Source organism: Lithobates pipiens, unplaced genomic scaffold, assembly GCF_037356315.1.
Source record: "Lithobates pipiens isolate NorthernLeopardFrog02 unplaced genomic scaffold, aLitPip1_a1.2 Scaffold_19, whole genome shotgun sequence".
Classification (NCBI taxonomy): Eukaryota; Metazoa; Chordata; class Amphibia; order Anura; family Ranidae; genus Lithobates; species Lithobates pipiens.
The window spans coordinates 512,451,868-512,470,119 of record NW_027507764.1 but is presented as its reverse complement, the minus strand read 5'-3'; the positions used below and the strand labels follow the sequence as shown (position 1 = coordinate 512,470,119).

The following is an 18,252-nucleotide window of genomic DNA, read 5'->3' as shown; positions in this document are numbered from 1 at the left end:
AATACTCTCAATATCTTTTTCAATTCTACTTGAGCGTGCCTTTAAAGTCCACCATAGGGGATTTTTCTTTTGCTAAAATGTTTTAACAGGTCAGTCCTCCAAAACATCTATTATTACTGGGTAGATGCTGGTGAATTAAATCATTCAATCTCTTGGGGATGCCAGTTTTTACATTTTACCCTTCATTTCTCAGCTCTGCAATCCATGTCTTAAAATATTACACCTGCTTCTACAGGGGGAGAAGTTTCAAAGTGCTCAACAGATATAAAAATGGCAGTTGATTCAACCTACTAATGTCTATCCAAGCAGCATGCATGCTGCTAACTTTTCCCATACCTGGATCCCCATTCTCTTGCTCTGCTGTTCCCTCTTCTACAAACAAATCTAGACGATGAATGCAATGGGATACCAAAAATGAAAGCAATGATGGGAAAACAAAACAAAAATGACATAAAAAAAAAAATAATAAGACACATGCAAAGCAACACAGAAGTGCAATGGGCACAAACAAACATGACCGATGTCAGCGTTAACATAATAGATGAGAAAGCATTTATTGCCATGCTTCAGCCTGTACAGTAATAGTGTACCACTTGATAAATAAAATAAAAAGGAGTTCTGAAAGATTCAAATTTGTATTCAGTCACCCTAAATGGACTCTCTAACTTTGTTTTTCCAGCACGCTGAATGACAGGTGGCTTGAGACCAGTAGGTTCTAGATTACAGCTGTTTAGATGCATGCTTTCCCTTGCTTCCTGACAACCTAGAAATCCGGTATAGACCATCGTTTTTACAGCATTACCTTTCTCAAACCAATTTTCATGCATAGGTTTTTAGCTTTAAACCATCTATGGTTGCCCTAAAGAGTAGCAGGGCTTAGCAGTTCTGCTTCAAGAATCCGATAATAAAACAGCCGTTTCTCTTTGAATTTTTTTTATTTCTATTTTATTGCTATATTACTACTGCGCTACTGTGGAATTGATTATTGGTTGGTACACGAATATTAATGTCACAATTTTTTTTATATTACTATAGTATTACAGCTCTAAGCCCTTGTACACACGGTCGGAGAATCCGTCGGAATGTGTCCTATCGGACCGTGTTGTCGGATAATCCGACTGTGTGTGGTATGCATCGGACTGATTCCGTCGGAATATCCGTCGGACCCAATTTTCCAACATGTTGGAAATATTTTCCGACCAACTGGTTCGATCGGACATACTCCGATCATGTGTAGAGAATTTTGATCGGACCAAGTGCCACGCATGCTCAGATCAAATTCCTACATCAAAGCTATTGGCTACTAGTCCCATCATAACGAAATTACGTCATCACGTTCTGAATGATCGGATTTTTCAACAACTTAGTCCGACCGTGTGTATGCAACAGTTTCGGACAAGATCCGACAGGCAAAATCCGACGGATTTGGTTGGCAGAATGTCCGACCGTGTGTACAGGGGCTTACACTTTTCTTTTTAAAAAGATCTCTTAGAAGGAGCTAAAGAAGTTCTGCAAGAAGTTTAAGACCCTTGTTGAATCCTCAGTGGAACCCAGTGTACATAACACTTTATTCCATTCAAATCTGTGTAGTGGTTGCTCCGCAGTATGGTCAAACAGCTCAGCGCCCCTTTCTCCTTCGGCTGTCCAACCAAGCTGGATGAAAGAGATGAATCTATAATTAGCTTTGACTGACAGTACAGGAGGGGAAGGGACATGACACAGAGCCTGTACAACCCCCACCGTCTCCTAAGCGGTCAGGATGGAACATCTGCTACCCTCTGTCTAATCGTACAGCCCTGTACCTCCTCTTCAATCTTCTTTGTACTGTAAAGAAGGAGCTGCTGAGATCAGACCCACCCAACTGCCAGCCGCCTGCTATTTTGGAGGAGAGAGATTACCGTATATACTCGAGTATAAGCCGAGATTTTCAGACCCTTTTTTTAGGCTGAAAGTGCCCCCCTCGGCTTATACTCGAGTCACCGCCGTCTGTCTACCCGATCAGCGTGTCGTGCAGACAGACGGCGGCCATACCACTATTCAAAAGCCGCGCCTCCCTGTCTGTGATAGGCGGAACACTCAATTTCCCAGCAGTCAGTGGTCCGCCTATCACGGACATCCGCTCATCCTCATACTACGGACGAGGATGAGAGGATGTCCGTGATAGGCGGAACACAGACTGCTGGGAAATTGAGTGTTCCGACTATCACAGACGGAGGCGCGGCTTTTGAACAGTGGAATGGCCGCCGTCTGTCACAGACGAGAAGAGGTACGGCGATCCTGGCATGGCCGCCGTATGTGCAGAAGGACACAGGCTCAGGACACAGGTAGGCTGGACACACAGGGCGGCTGGACACACAGGGCGGCTGTACACACAGGGCGGCTGTACACACAGGGATGGACGGACACACAGGGATGGACGGACACACAGGGATGGACGGACACACAGGGATGGACAGGCATGTCTCACCCTCGGCTTATACACGAGTCAATAAGTTTTCCCATTTTTTTGTGGTAAATTGGGGGCCTCGGCTTATATTCGGATCGACCTATACTCGAGTATATACGGTACTATCGTAACCGTTGACTTGTATTGTTGTGATTGACCATGCTGTCTAGGAGAGCCAACATGCACAAAAGCACAAACCTGCAACAAAACACACCATTCACAACACAAGCAGACAGTTACAACAGTAGTCTCTCTCCTCTGAAATAGCAGCTGGGTCTTGGCTTAGTAACACTTTCTTTTCAGTGCAAGAACCCTTGAAGAGGAGGTCAAGGGTGCATGATAACATGGAGTTTGGACTATATGCTGTAGAATAAAGAGGGGGAGGTAACTTCAGTGCTGCTTATAACTCCTTCATGGTAGACCTATAAATTGGGCTTCAGCCTAGGGTGGAGCTACAGCCAGCACAAACAAAAATAAAAACAATATGTGCACTGGGTCCCCTTGGGGATTCAACAAGGGCCTTACACATGTGTGGATACTTCTCCTTTCATGAACCTATAGGGCTGAAGGAAAGAGCCCAGAGCAACAAGTCAGATGTTCTTTTTGTGTCTTACTTGCACTAGCAATTATGCACCTGCAAGTGTACTGGTTTCTATGGCCAGTTCCAAATCTTTTCTTCTTTATTTACAGTCTCATTGTTATTTGATATTACACAATTTAACAGAAAAGCATGGACTGTAGAGCAGGCCTGAATATTTTGTGACTGTGTTATTAGGTCAAATGGGTCACAGAATATATACTTTAGGCCCCCTTCCAAACGATGTGCTGTAGTAAAGTGCATGTTATGACTCTTAACCACAAAGTTCGTATCATAGTTTGGTGCCATTCATTTTGAATGGTATTCCAACGCAATAAAGCATAACCTTGCCCCCTATAGCAGCTGTTCCTATGCTTACCAACTTTATGTTGCGAACATTAAAAGTTTAAGAGAAGACTGCATAGGAAGGAGGGAGTGAGCCCCATTTAATTACCAACAATGTTTACCATCTCAGATGATATATTACACTTATTTTATTCCCACAGTAGGATGGTTCAATAGAAAATTACACTGTAATAAGGTGAAGCCTGTAAAGTTCATTAATTTGAACAATAGCGCAGGGTTCCTGAAAATAACTTCAGTTCCGCCTGTACAATAAGTTATCAGTAAATGAAAGTCATTTATCAATGTCTGAAAAGAAAGTAGAGGCAGACTGGAAGATGATGTCTTTATGTTCTGCCCATCACCTCCTAAGATTGACAGGCTTCTGTAGCGGATTCTGAAATATCTCCAGAGACCGCAATGAGACATACACAAAAAGGAAACAGTAAATGATAAGAAAAAGTGAAGACTGCAGACACAGACCTGAGTTTCGTCTCCGTGGCGAATCCAAGTCTTCTGTAAGCACACCATGCAATGATAGACAGAGACAAAGGAGATGGGAGTGAGTGAGTGACTGAGAAGACAAAGACAGACACTGAAGGAAAAGGAACTAGCTCAGGTTTTAAAAGAGTGCACAACTTCTATGCAGACAGATGACACAGAATGAACAGGAATCAAAATCAAGAACAGAAAAATAGGATTCTAGCACATGTGATACATAAACAAACTGTAGGCTTGATCTACTTTAATCATCCCCTGATTTCACAAACACTCAAGAACCACTTACAATCCCATGGCAGCTGTCAGACTGTCCAAGATAATGCTGCAAGATAATGTAGCAAATGCGCAACAATTGTATTTACTTGGCAAATTATGACAGAGTTCGGCCATACTTCCCAAAGATCCATAATTAGCAGGATTTTTTTTAAGCCCCAGAAAGGGCAGAACTTGGCAATGAGAAATACCCTTGTTTAGCGGTTAGCACCTCTACCTTACAGCACTGGAGGTCCCGGCCAGGACACTATCAGCATGGAGTTTGCATGTTCACCAATGCATGCATGGAATTCCCATCACACTCCACAGGCATACTAGTAAGTTAATTGATCCCCATCTAAATTGGCCCTAATATACATGTTTATGTATGTGAGATAAGGAACTTAGATTGTAAGCTCCAAGAAAGCAGAGATTGTAGAATTGTGGATGTAAGGTGATGCATACATTGATGGTGCTATATAAATGCTTGAAATAAGTAAATTCTGAGGTTGGAGGTGGTGATGTAGAAAGGGCTTAAAAGAATACTAAATATGAATTACATAGGAAACCTGGCAAAATTATGTAAACACTTCAAAAGTTTTTCATAAGAAATTTACAAGGAAGGTGGCATAGTGGGTACAGGAGTCAACAAAGTTTCATATAGGACAAGTACCCCAGATCTGTAAATGACGAGGATTTTTCAATATACATAACTGTGAATGCATTCAGTGACACTTACAAAAGGTTACTTTTCTTGTTAAATCTTAAAGAAAATGTTGCCTAAAAACAAACTGTAATAAAAGCTTTCAATAGTGGCCCCTAAATAACTCTCCCAACTCTGCTGTCTTTAATGGCTACAGACCTCCACACAATCCTCATGTCTAATACACTTCCATGTGTGCTGGGCCCCAATTCACTACTGCTCTCAATGGTTCCTCCTGTAGTGATAAAGGGCTAGCAGATGGAACCATAGTGCACTACAGGGGACACAGGCAACTGACACTTCCAGAAACATTGAAGCTGAAGGCTTTTTCCAAGACAGCGGAGTTTGGACACACCACCCTCTGAAGAGATAAATGTTCAGGGGCTACTACAGCAGGGAGCTTTTAATACATTTTGTTGACAGTGTCCCTGAAAGAGACATATGGGCTGATAATACTGAGCTCCAGAAAATGCTCACTGTCTGGCTCTTCGTTTCATAGTCACTAACCAGCATGCAGCCAATGAAAATATAATTACATACAAAGTACTTTGCAAAAGGTTAGGGCAGGTGTGAAAAAATGATGTAAATTAAAAAAACTAATAGTTTATTTTGATCAATTAACAAAATGGGTAAAAAAATAAATAAACAAATAAGTAAATGAAAAGAAGATAAATCCAAATAAAATCAATATTTGGTGTGACCACCCTTTGCCTTCAAAACAGCATCAATTCCTCTAGGTACATTTGCACACAGTTTTTCAAGGAACTTTTAAGGCAGGTTGTTCCAAACATCTTGAGGAACTAACCACAGAGCTGCCTCAAATCCTTCTGTCTCTTCATGTAATCCCAGACAGATCCGATAATGTTGAGATCGGGGATCTGTGCGGGACAAACCATCACTTCTGGGACTCCTTGTTCTTCTTTACACTGAAGATAGTTATTAACAACATTGGCTGTATGTTTGGAGTTGTACTACTGCAGAATAAATTTGGGGCCAATGATGGATAAGTATCTGCCTGCATTTCTCAGCATTGAGGACACCATTGATCCTGACCAAATCTACAACTGTTTTTGCAGAAATGCAGCGTCAAACTTCCAAGGGACCTCCATAATGCTTCACTGTCGCCTGTAGACACTCATTATTGTACTGCTCTCTAGCCCTTTATGAACAAACTGCCTCTTGCTACAGCCAAATATTTGGAATTGTGACTCACCAGTCCAGAGTACCTGCTGCCCATTTTCTGCACCCCAGTTCGTCTGTTTTTGTGCATAATTGAGTCACTTAGCCTTGTCTCCGTGTCAGAGGTATGGCTTTTGGCTGCTATTCTTCCATGAAGACCTCTTCGGACCAGACCTCTGGTCCTGTGCTGATGGCACTTGGATATAGGGGCTTGGACATCTTCGGATGTCAAAGAGAAATAAGCATCCTAGTGTCTTTTTTCTGTTGCATTAGGTTTCCTTGGCTGATCGTTGCATCTACAGTCCTCAATGTTACCTGATCAATGGTGTTCTCAATGCTGAGAAATACAGGCAGATATGTATCCATTATACCATACCTCAGGGAGGTATTACCGTATTTGCCAGCGTATAAGGCGGCTGGGCAGATAAGACGACCCCCTAATCTTCCATTTTAAATGTTGGATTGTGGTATACTTGCCGTATAAGACGACCCCCTTCCGACCAGTCTGTCAGCCTGCTGGATGTGCGGTAATGCTGTATGTTCAGTAGCGCTAAGCCAATCACAGCGAGCGATGTATTCTATTAAAGAATACAAAGCCTGCTCGGATTGGCAGGGGCTGTAACATCATCAGCCCGCGCCTCTGACTCTCAAAGCCAATCAGAGCAGGCTACCGTATGTAGCCTGCTCGGATTGGCAGAGGTGGTTACTCCAATCCGAGCAGGCTTTGTATTCTCTAATAGAATACATCGCTTGCCAGGATTGGCTCAGCGGTGTATACAGTATTACCGCACATTCAGTAAGCATCCAGAGGGATGCTATGCAGCGGGCGGCTTGCATACAAGACGGCTTTGCTTTATACCCGGCGTATAAGACGACCCCCACTTTTTGGCTGTTTGCTTTTAGTGTAAAAAGTCGTCTTATACGCCGGAAAATACGGTATATGCCCGAAATATATTCTGCAGCAAGAAAGTGATCCCAAACATACAGCCAATGGCATTAAAGGAGTTGTAAAGTCTCAAGGTTTTTCACCTTAATGCATTAAGGTGAAAAGCCTTCTATGCATTCTATGCATTAAGGTAAAAGCCTTCTGTGGTGCAGCTACCCCCAGAGCCCCCCTAATACCTGAACCCGATTGTTCCAGCGACGTAAAGAGCCCAGCAGCTCCAGCTGCTGTCTCAGGTTTTCACTGAATAAATTTATAGCAGCAGGAGCCATTTTGTTAATTGATACAATTAAACTATTAACACTTCTTTTTCACTTTTTCCTAATTTACAGAATTTTCACCTGCCTCAAACTTTTCCACAGTACTGTATGTCAAATAATAAGAAAGCAATGTCGCAAAAAAGATCAGCATGACTAGCTTTGGTATTAGTGGCAGTATATATATTTTTCTCCTAACGGGTTTCCTTTTAAATTCTCATGCTCATATTAACAGGGGCTTGGAAAGGTTTAAATGGACCCAAGTTATTTTATAGCTAACTATTTACTTTAAAATGTACTTTTTTGTCAAAGGTGCAGGTATTTCACCACTTATTTAACTGACTTTCTTAATACAAATTATGAAAGCTGGGAACATATTCCAGTGTTTCCACTCATTGGACAATTTAAAGTGAAGAGTTACCCATGTGGGCATAAACACAGAGGCATGGTCTCAACACTCCTTAGAACTGAGGAAACCCAGTTGGATGAGTTGCAAAACATCTTGAATGTTACAAAACAAGTCCAGTTGAATGTGACTGCTATCCATATTTATTTACAGACATAGACACATACTGATAACATAGTGAAAAGAATGATGGACAGTGACCCCAAAGCAACTAGCTGAACAATCAAATTGGTCTACTAAACTGATAACTGACATTTGATTGACTGGCAGTGGTTACCACTTCCATCTGATCTTACATCTGCCATTGTGACACTAAATAATTGCATGTTTTCGGTGAATACATTTTAATTTATTTTAAATGATGTAATTTAAAAAACAGGAGTAGCATTCAATTGTTTGAGATGAGCTGCCCACACCCTTTAGACAGCAGGTGTATTAGGACCTACAGAGACTGTAATTCCAAATTTGTGTACTCAGTTCCTTCTAAGGCAGCAGGTTCTTGGCCTATACAGGGGGATCCTCAGAGGTGTGGCCTAGCCACACGGTGGCTAGCACAAGTGGCATTCTGCAGCCCCGAAGATTTTTAACACAGACCCGTACAGGCCATAGTGTCCTTCCAGATGTGCTTGGAAGTCCTGACTGGCAGCCCATAAATTCTGCAGCACCCATACTTCCCCCATTCACTGCCCAACCCGGAATTCAGGTAGAATCAGCAAATTTAACTACTCCCCTTGATTTTTTTGAGCTGTTTTTCACCGAAGATCTGTATTGATCGATTGTAGACCAAAGCAATTTATATGCTGAGCAGTTATTCGGAGCCAACACAACTTAGTACCTTGTCAGACAATTAGAATGGAAAACTATCATTGTTTCTGAGTTTAAAATGTTTTTGGGCTTAACCCTCAACATGGGCATTACTAAACAGAATGAGTTGCTGTCATATTGGTCCACAGACCCGATTAATTATATGCCCTTCATCTCTGCTGTCATGGTCAGGGTTAGATATGACAATATAACGCTATTTATGCATTTCAATGACAATGCACTCTGTTGCCCTTGAGGTGACCGTGAAAATGATCGGCTCCACAAAAATTGGCCCCTCGTAAATCACCTTAAATTTGCCAGAAATTAGCAGATGTGTATACACTCCAACAAAACATCTGCGTAGATGAGTCCCTCATTCATTTTTCTGCCCCCCTTGCATTCAGTTTCTACCCAGCAAGCGTTCCTGATCTGGGGTCAAAATGTATAAGCTCTGTGAGAGGGTAACTGGCTATACCATGTGATTTTCGGATTTAGACAGGATAGGAAAAAGATAGCCATGTGGAACCCCCCCGGAAGCCCAGACTAGGGACTTGGTGTTTCCCTTTTTCCCTAAGGGGTACCACTTGTACGTGGACAATTTTTGCCACTTTTTATACAGCTTTTTGACTTTGGAATTGGCTTATGTGGCACTGTGTGACCTAATCACCAGGGATTTCCCCCAACGGCTTGTAAATACCCGACTTAGAAAGGTGGGAAAAAGCCTGCATGAGAAATAATGAATTGCTCTCAATGAAGTGGAAGGACAAACGGGATGTTTTCCTCCTATCTTCCATTCATGCAGACACGATAGTCCAAATTTTAATGGCATCTGGTGTTGTTGAGAAGCCCCTCTGTGTCCATGACTACAACCTTAACATGGGAGGGAAGCACTTCAATGATCAGATGATGAATCTGTACTTAGTTTCCCGTAAAGCCAGATGCTGGTACAAGAAAGTGTCTGTATATTGTCTGTACATTTATTTCAATTGGCTTTGTACAATGCTTTTGTACTTTACAAATCAGCTGGACGAAGTGGATCCTTCCTAAAATTTCAGGAAGAGATCATCATAGCCCTTTTGTATCCAGAAGGTGCTGTGGCCCGAAGTCCCAATCCAGATGCAGGGAGCTGGCTGCTGCAGGAGAGGCATTTTCCTGATGCCATTTCTTGTACCCTGACCCAAAAGTCACCCCAAAAAAGATGTTGTGTATGTAGCACACATGGAATAAGAAGAGACATCCACTGTTTCTGTCCCTCCTGTCCTGGTTAACCAGGTCGCTGCCTCAAGGACTGCTTCCGTCGCTACCACACACTAGTGGAGTATTAGTATAGGGTACAGCACGGTAGTCTTCACACAGGGTTTTGAAAGATGTTAGATAGTCAGGAAAATAGGTTAAGTATAAGTTACCAAAAAAAGTAAAAAAAATAAAATAAAATAAATAATAATTGTCGTTTTAGTGAGTTAAGGTTCTGTTGTTACTGTGTTTTATTGTTAACAGTTGTTTGCTTTGCAGGTACACCATTCAGCTGCAGCACTGATATGTTTATTCTGACAGCAACAGGGTGTTGCCGTCGGAATACATATGTCAGCGCTTGCAGCACTGCTGGAGGAGATTTCTCATTCACAGTAAAAAAAATATATATCTATGTCGAAGCATGGGGGCCTGGGGTGGTCAGTGGGCAGATCACCCCCATGCTTCGGCATATATATTTTTCTTTTCGGTACAGACTTCAATAAAAAAAAAGTTATTGTTTTATTGAGTTAATGTTCTAATGTTACTATGTTTTATTGTTAACCGCTATTGGCCCTTAGGATAAGCATGGTTTCAGTGCCTAAAATCAGCAGACATTCGGGAACCAAGTACATTAAAGCCCTTGCACCTTGTACTGACAAAAAATTGTGTGTTGGGACTAAATGTCTTTACCACAAGAGCTGAAAGAAAGGATGATCATTTTGGAAATTTTTATCTGATTCACCATTTTTATTGAAAGACAAGCTGGGTGCCAAGGCATATAGCCTAAGCACTTATTTTATGATAAGCAGTAAAGTGTATATAAGTGCAGGGCATACAAAGACTTCCAAAAGCACAAACATTATGTGGTGTCAATGGGGAGTGGAACTACAGAGACTTATGTAGGCCTAGATTTGGGGTCAGACAGATTATGCAATCAGCTTTATTGAATTCAAAGCCTAAAGGACAAGTGCTCTGTGGTTCATAATTACCCTAAAAAGCTTCCTTCTCCAACCATTTGCAATTAAAATTAATTCAGGTTAATTGCCATTGGCTCAAATCTCCTTCACATCTGTAATGAAAAAGGGAAGGTCAAAAAGACCCCAAACTTTCAGAGTGCGGTTTGAATATGTTGGAAGGTATCCTAAAGAGGATAGCTATATCTGCACTGCATTTAAAGCACATGAGAACTGCTGTATGCAGGTGTATAGAAATCTACTGCAGGAGTCCACCACATAAAAACATATTGGGATTGAACCACTGAATAATACAGTCCGGTTTTTATTTAAAGTCACAATACAGTGCACTGATGACCGAAACCACTTACATAGGTCTGAAAAAGTCCCTAACCAGCAGCTACTTCAGAATTCTGTGATAGAAATTGTCAAATTACAGAACATTGTTCAGTAATGGATTTGGACAAAGATTAGCTGTAGTCCACAGTTCTTTATGTAGCCTGTTAAAGTGGGACAAAGTGTTATTAATTGGGAGGTATATTATACCTTAGTATACTCAAGTAAGTATATGACTGAGACTCTTGGCATTAAAAGTGATCAGGTTCATGCACATGAACTTACCACTTCTTCTGTATCAAGTGATCATTTCATACATCCCAATGATCATACTGACAGGTCAATCACATGCATGTTTATCTAGCATTAGGTTGAATATGGTTAGGCTACAACAAATTTTGGTTTGGTAATAACGATCTCAAATAAGGACACCTCTTTCCAAGACGAGGACACCCGTCTAAAACTCTTTCAGAGATAGCAGCAGATATGGAATAAGGCAGAAAGGATGGGGGAACAGGGTAGCTGCCCCGCTTTTATTGTCTGTCCCGGCATTGCCTCTCCCCATCAGACATCAACTAGATACAAGTACAGTGGGGAAAATAATTATTTGATACCCTGCAGATTTTTTAAGAATGAAGGGTCTATCATTTTTATCATAGGTGTATTTTAAATGATAGAGACAGAATATCAACCAAAAATCTAGAAAAAACACATACAACAAATGCTACAAATGAAGTTGCAGTTCAGTGAGTAAAATAAGTATTTGATACCCAAGTAAAACATGACTTAGTACTTGGTGGAGAAACACTTGTTGGCAAGCACAGAGGTAAGACATTTCTTTTAGTTGGTGATGAGGTTTGCACACATCTCAGGAGGGATTTTGGTCCACTCTTCTTTACAGATCTTCTCTAAATCCTTAAGGTTTCTTGGCCGTCTCTTGGCAACTCAAAGTTTCAGCTCCCTTCATAAACTTTTTAAAGAATTAAGGTCTGGAGACTGACTAGGCCACTCCCTGACCTTAATGTGTTTCTTCTTGAGCCAGTCCTTTGTTGCCTTGGTGGTATATTTTGGGTCATTGCCATGCTGGAAGACCCATCCATGACTCATCTTCAGTGTCCTATTTTACAATACATGGCCCCGTCCATTGGCCCCTAAATGTGGCAAAGTCGGTCAGTACCTTTAGCAGAGAAACAGACCCAATACATCATGTTTCCACCTCCGCGCTTGACTGTAGGGATGGTGTTCTTAGGGTCTTAGGGTCCATCTTTGCCTCTGTTTAATCTTCAACTGCTATGGTGCTGCACATGTGATTCGTTATGACACCAGCCATTGGATGGTTTCATAGTTTGGCTGAGAGCACAGCCAATGTGCAGTTAGCATTCCCGGCATGCCTTTTTTTTTTTAACTGTTTAAATCCATGGGTTTACTTCCACTTTAAGGATTTAGAAAAGATCTGTAAAGAAGAATGGACCAAAATAAATCTGGACACTAACTACAAGAAATGTCTTACCTTTGTGCTTGCCAAGAAGGATTCTCCACCAAGAACAAAGTCATGTTTTGCTTGGGGATAAAATACTTATTTTACTCACTGAACTGCAACTCAATTTATAACATTTGTATCTTTTTTTTTATTTAATTTTTGCATTTTTGGTTGATATTCTGTGTCTATCAGTTAAAATACACCTATGATAAAAATGATGGACCCTTCATTTCTTTGTAAGTGGGCAAACTTACAAAATCTGCAGGGGATCAAATAATTAATTTCCCCACTGTACATCTTCCCCACAGCAGCAGTATGTAGGCTTTAGGTGAGCCCCCTGGACATCCGCCAGACCCTATGTTAGCTGTTTTGTAGTTATTGGTTTAGTCTATCCACAGATGCGTGCCTATTTTTTACAGTTATCTAAATCCAGTCCTGAATATATAGTAACCCAATAAACAAAACTATGAACAGCAAAACCGAGAACTATGTAAATATTTGTCACATATTAACATGAAGCAGAATCTCGCCATCTCATAAGTATTTTATTAACATAACTTAAAATAAAAATAATTTTGGCCCTACGCTTTGGATTGCTGGCATCATTTTATTGCCATAATTGAGACTGGAACTAATTTTTTTCTGAAAAGGGATGATACACAACACTGAGTAAAAGGCGGTACTCTCATGAACTACGCCTAAACACACCAAAGTGAGAAGCGTAGATGATGATCACACTCATTACAAAAGCATGAGCCTCCCCCGCTGCGCAAGCCTCATGCTTTTCAGGTGGTTTTCCAAAACCCTGACAAACCTGGCTCTGAATGGGCTTTCTTTCTTGGCAATGGTTTGTCATCAGCTATTGCACCATTCACCTTTCTCTGCTGGTCTTCCCAAGTAACTTCTAGCATAAACCAAGAGAGATTAAAACTTGTCAGAAACATAACAGTACGTGGACACAACACAAAGGTGCACAACAAAGTGGTGGAGGGTACTACATTTGGGACAAATGAAAAGGGAGACTAAATTTGGTGCACACATAGGTTTTAGGTGATTTTGAATTTCAGTTTAAACAAAACAAAACTTGAAATACTAAGGAACTAAATAAACCTGCAAAATGTTATTAAAAACATTTATATATATATATATATACTATATATATACATATATGCCATTATTTAGATTTTATATGAGACCCCAACAAACCTGTCTTCACATCAAGCTGACAATCTCAAAATAAAAAACTAACAAATTTGAAGTTCCTTTTTAAACACATTGCATATATGAAAGGAGAACAGAACGGCCTTGTAGGCATAACGTTTGTAAGCTTTAGAAAACAATCTCCAGCTAATAATCACCAAGAGTGCTGCAGTATACATAGGAGTTGGCTTACTAAAAATGAAGAATGTTCAGACAGAACGGTGGGGCTGTGACTACTTTGATCATCCAATCATGTCCAAAAGACGTTCAGGAAAGGGAAGTCAAAGAGAAATTTTACTCTTTTGCCAACCATACATCTGGCTATTTGAAGAGAACACTGGATCACTGGGTTGAACTCTCTATTTTTTAGTAGATCAAGCCCTCAGTGTGCAGACTAACAAAAATAAAATCAAGGTGGGTGTTTTGACAAATGGTCACAGCTCCAGGGCTTAGGTACACAGGCTCCAATTTTTCTGCTATGGCACTCTAACTTCAGACAAAAAGAAGATACAGTTAAGGAAGCAGGACTTCCACAGAGATCAGTTATCCTCCTTGATATAGTGGCCTCCTAATCTCAAGCTAACTATGTAACTATGGGCAGTGGGGAATGAAAGGAGTGTTTTTGCATTAGGCCTAGTACACATGGGCCGAATGTCAGGCCCGTGTGTACTGCAGCTGGTCCATTCGTCCGGCTTCTGTCGAAGGGGCATGACCAAAAAAGGTCTGCCGATTGGCTCCCGATCAGCCCTCTCAGCCAATGACAAGTGTGTCCTGGCGGAGGGGCAATTCTCCGTCAGAACACAATAGCACAGCAAGGGAGATCGTGATTGATGTATTAACAACATATAGTTAGTACAGCGACGCCTTCTGAGCTGTCAGTTTTTTTCGTTCAACCCCCTGAGCTGAATGAAAAAAAAAATTGTGTGTACTAGGCTTTACTTTGATGCATTACACCCCCCCCCCCCCCCCCCACGTAATCACAACCTCTTCACACTGACCACCTCCCGTCGCTTTAAGAGTTTTAAAAGCCGAGAGGCGGGTATTCAAGAGTATTAAAAGCCGAGAGGTGGGTGTGACTGCTGTGCTTGGCTGTCACAGAGGTCACATGATCAGAAAGCCCCCCGATCACAAGTATACAATGGGTTCTTGAGGACTCCAGTTGAGCAACATTGTCTGAACATGCTCAGATGATGCTTAGGCAATCTATGCAGCAATTCAGAACAAAATCTCAGGATGACTGATAGTTACGGGGATGAATGATTATTGCCACCTGTTGACTGTAATCAACATACCAACTGTTATTTGAAAGAAGGCTACAGGCCAAGTTGGGCAGGAGGAACAACCCTTGTTGTTACCCAAGATAAGTCTGGCAATAAAAGTGACCAGGTGCTACTCAAACAGGCATTTTTGGAGGATAACGAATGTATATTTATGCACCTTTGTTAAAGAAAAACAAACAAAAAAAAAACAATAGTTTGGCAGTTAATGAACCCTATTGCCACTGTAAGTGAATGCTCTGGTTTAGAGTTATAACCTAGTATGTGAGAATCATGATAACCGATTTCTAATCCCCAACATAGCCCTGTACTCTGATTTTCATATACTTGTGCAGCTTCACTTTTAGAATTTAGCAAAATGTAGAGGAGCAGATCAAACAGATTAAACTCTAGTTCACGTACAACAGAAGTCCATGATGTGCTAATCATTGAAGAATAAAGGACTTGATGTGGATCTACAGTATATTCAAATGTTAAAAAATTTATAATCAGCTATTTTAAAGTCTTGATGGGGTAGACAAAGTGCAATAGAAGGACTGATGTTTCTAGGGGATCATACTACTTCAGGCTTCCTTCTATACTTGAGCAAAAGCCTAGGGCATTTGGTTCTCCCTGCAGCAGAAATTACATAACCTAATATCTAGGCTTTTGGCCACAAGACCAGCAATCATAAAAATGAACCCTTAACTCTGAATCTCTCCAAAACTAGGGAAGCTGAAGCATCTGAAGAAGTTGGCAATGACAGAACCCTATTTTTATTATGCCAGGTTCACTTGAACTTAACAGTTTACTCCCTTGAGCCCAAACGCAACTTTAATGTTTAACCCATATGACTTTCGATATAAGGCTGAGAACTCTTGACCCTAAGAGTGTAGGGGGATGCATGTAAGCAACTAGAAAACATTTGAAAAAGCAATCAAATATACATTTCGGGTGGAGTTAGCCTTTAAAGCTGTTTGAATAAGCAGACATAGTATGTGAATTAGGCATCACAGATTTATGCATATCATGCCATAAAACACACGGAGAATTGGTATTTATGTTTTGGTACACTCCACTTTGTGGGCGAATACAAATTTTAGAAGAACCCAGCCTAGCAATTCAACCCTGGAAACACAGAGATATCCAGACAGCACTGAGGCTTGGGATAGCACATCACTATGGCTCACTGACTAAGTATTAATGCTGGTTCGCACTAGTGCGAATCGTGCTGGTTCCCGCATCGCATAGGACTCGCAGGCAGTTCACACTGCCCTATGCGAACGTCAATAGAAAGTTAATGACACCCCTAAATGTCTAAAAATATGCAAAGTGCACAATCTTTTTGCCTTTTTTTAAATCGGAAAAGGTTTTTAATCAGCTTCCAATGTACATACAATATGCTTTTAACAGTGGCATTTACATATCTCAGTTAACGTTGCATTAGCAAGAGAAATAAACATAATACATGAGTTCTCACTCCTCCAATCTCCCCTCATGTGCTCTTTATTTTTTAACCACTTGCTTACTGGGCACTTAAACCCCCCTCAGTCCCAGACCAATTTTCAGCTTTCAGCGCTGATGCACTTTGAATGACAATTGCGTGGGCATACAACACTGTACCCAAATGAAATTTTTATCATTTTTTTCCCACAAATAGAGCTTTCTTTTGGTGGTATTTAATTACAGCTCGGAGTTTTATTTTTTGCTAAACAAACAAAAAAAGATGCAAAAAAAAAAAAAAAATCATGTTTAATAGTTTGTTATAAAATTTTGCAAACAGGTCATTTTTCTCCTTCATTGAAGTGCGCTGATGAGGCGGCACTGATAGGCTGCACTGGTGGGCACTGATAGGCCGCATTGGTGGGCACTGATAGGCTGCACTGGTGGGCACTGATAGGCATAGTTAAGGCGGCACTAATAGGCACCGATAAGGTGGCACCGATAGGCACAGATAAGGCAGTACTGATGGGCACAGATAAGGCGGCACTGATGGGCAAATATGGGCACGGATGGGTGGCACGGATGGGTGGCACTAAGGGGCACTGATAGGTACCACTGATAGATGGGACTGATGGGCACTGATAGTTGGCTCTGATAGGTGGCACTGCTGGGCACTGATGGGCAGCACTGCTGGGCACTGGTAGATGACACTGATGGGCACGGATATGTGGCACTGGGGTGCAGCACCGTTGTTGAGGCAGATTGTGGGCACTGTGGGTGGCACGGCTGGGAGGCACTGTGGGCACTGCTGGGTGGCACTGTGGGCACTGCTGGGTGGCACTGACGGGGGCACTTATGTTTTATTAAGGTGGCACTGGCAGGGGGCAGGTGGGCACTGGCAGGGCTGGCCGTGATCGGGACTAATGTCCCGATCACGGCCGCCGGTGATCGGCTATTTTTTTTCTAAAAAAAATAATAGCCGATTACTGGCTCCGTTGCATCACATGATCAGCTGTCATTGGCTGACAGCTGATCACGTGATAAGGGGTCGGGATCGACCCCTTGCTCGGATCAGTGATCAGGCGAGTCTCATAGACTCGCCGATCACAGAGCGCGCCGCACGCGCCCCTCAGGGGGCGCGCAGGCCGCTCATGCACGGGACGACGTCAATAGACGTAGTCCCGGCAAAGGAGGTCCGCGCTGTAGCCGTCATTCGGCTATACCGCGGATCTCAAGTGGTTAAAGCAGATAATATATATATATATAACAGAATCCCCCTGTAGGGCATTGAAAAGTCTAGACATTACCAATTCCCTTGGATTCAGGGCCCAGGTGTGTCAAGCCAGGGTGACCACAGCCTTTCAAACCTGCCTGGGCACCCCCTGTGTTGGTAAATATACCGTTCCATAATAAGAGTATTGCCCAAGTGTTTTAAAGTAAATCTGCTGTACGAGTAATATGGAATCTGCTCGTTATGGGCCCATTATGGGCAAAGTACAGGTTAAAGTAATTGTAAAGGCAGAGGATCCTGAGAAGAGGAGGATCGGGGGTGCTTTATGCAAATACACTGCACAGAACAAGTATAACATGTTTGTTATTTTTAATAAAAAAAAAAAAACACAAGACTTTAGTGCTGATGGACTGGGACTGATAAGTATTTTCTTTCTATGCCTAATCATGGATGTCTATATGGGTGTTTATTTTTGCAATGTAGCTACTCTTAACCACTGCTGCAGGCATCATTCAGATATCGTCTTTTTTTTGCCAGCAATTCCCTATTATGTAAAAACAATCATAGTGGCTGTTCTGCCACGTTTTTGTTTTTACAGGCAGCGGGAGGGGATGTTCCACCCTCTGGTGCTTCTACGGACTGCCGTGCGATCGGCAAGCCAGACAATGAATTGGCTGACAAAGGCCGTTTACCATAGAGAATATCGCAGA

General features: G+C 41.8%; 1 protein-coding gene across 10 annotated transcripts in view; it reads right to left on the bottom strand.

Moving 5' to 3' along the window:
* RIMS2 (regulating synaptic membrane exocytosis 2) overlaps positions 1 to 18,252 on the bottom strand; it is a 982,185-nt gene that overhangs the window by 177,139 nt on the left and 786,794 nt on the right. For 3 of the 10 annotated variants that reach the window (XM_077493146.1, XM_077493149.1, XM_077493155.1), the window contains 2 exons: positions 3,849 to 3,881; positions 337 to 384 (listed from right to left, as the gene is read on the bottom strand). The exons of 2 other annotated variants lie outside the window; for them this stretch is intronic. In XM_077493146.1, coding sequence (XP_077349272.1) covers positions 337 to 384; positions 3,849 to 3,881 — 81 coding nt within the window. Of the gene's footprint in view, positions 1 to 336; positions 385 to 3,848; positions 3,882 to 13,226; positions 13,313 to 15,723; positions 15,753 to 18,252 lie in introns of those variants that run through there. 5 more of the 10 variants (XM_077493153.1, XM_077493154.1, XM_077493150.1 and 2 more) reach the window with 3 other exon arrangements.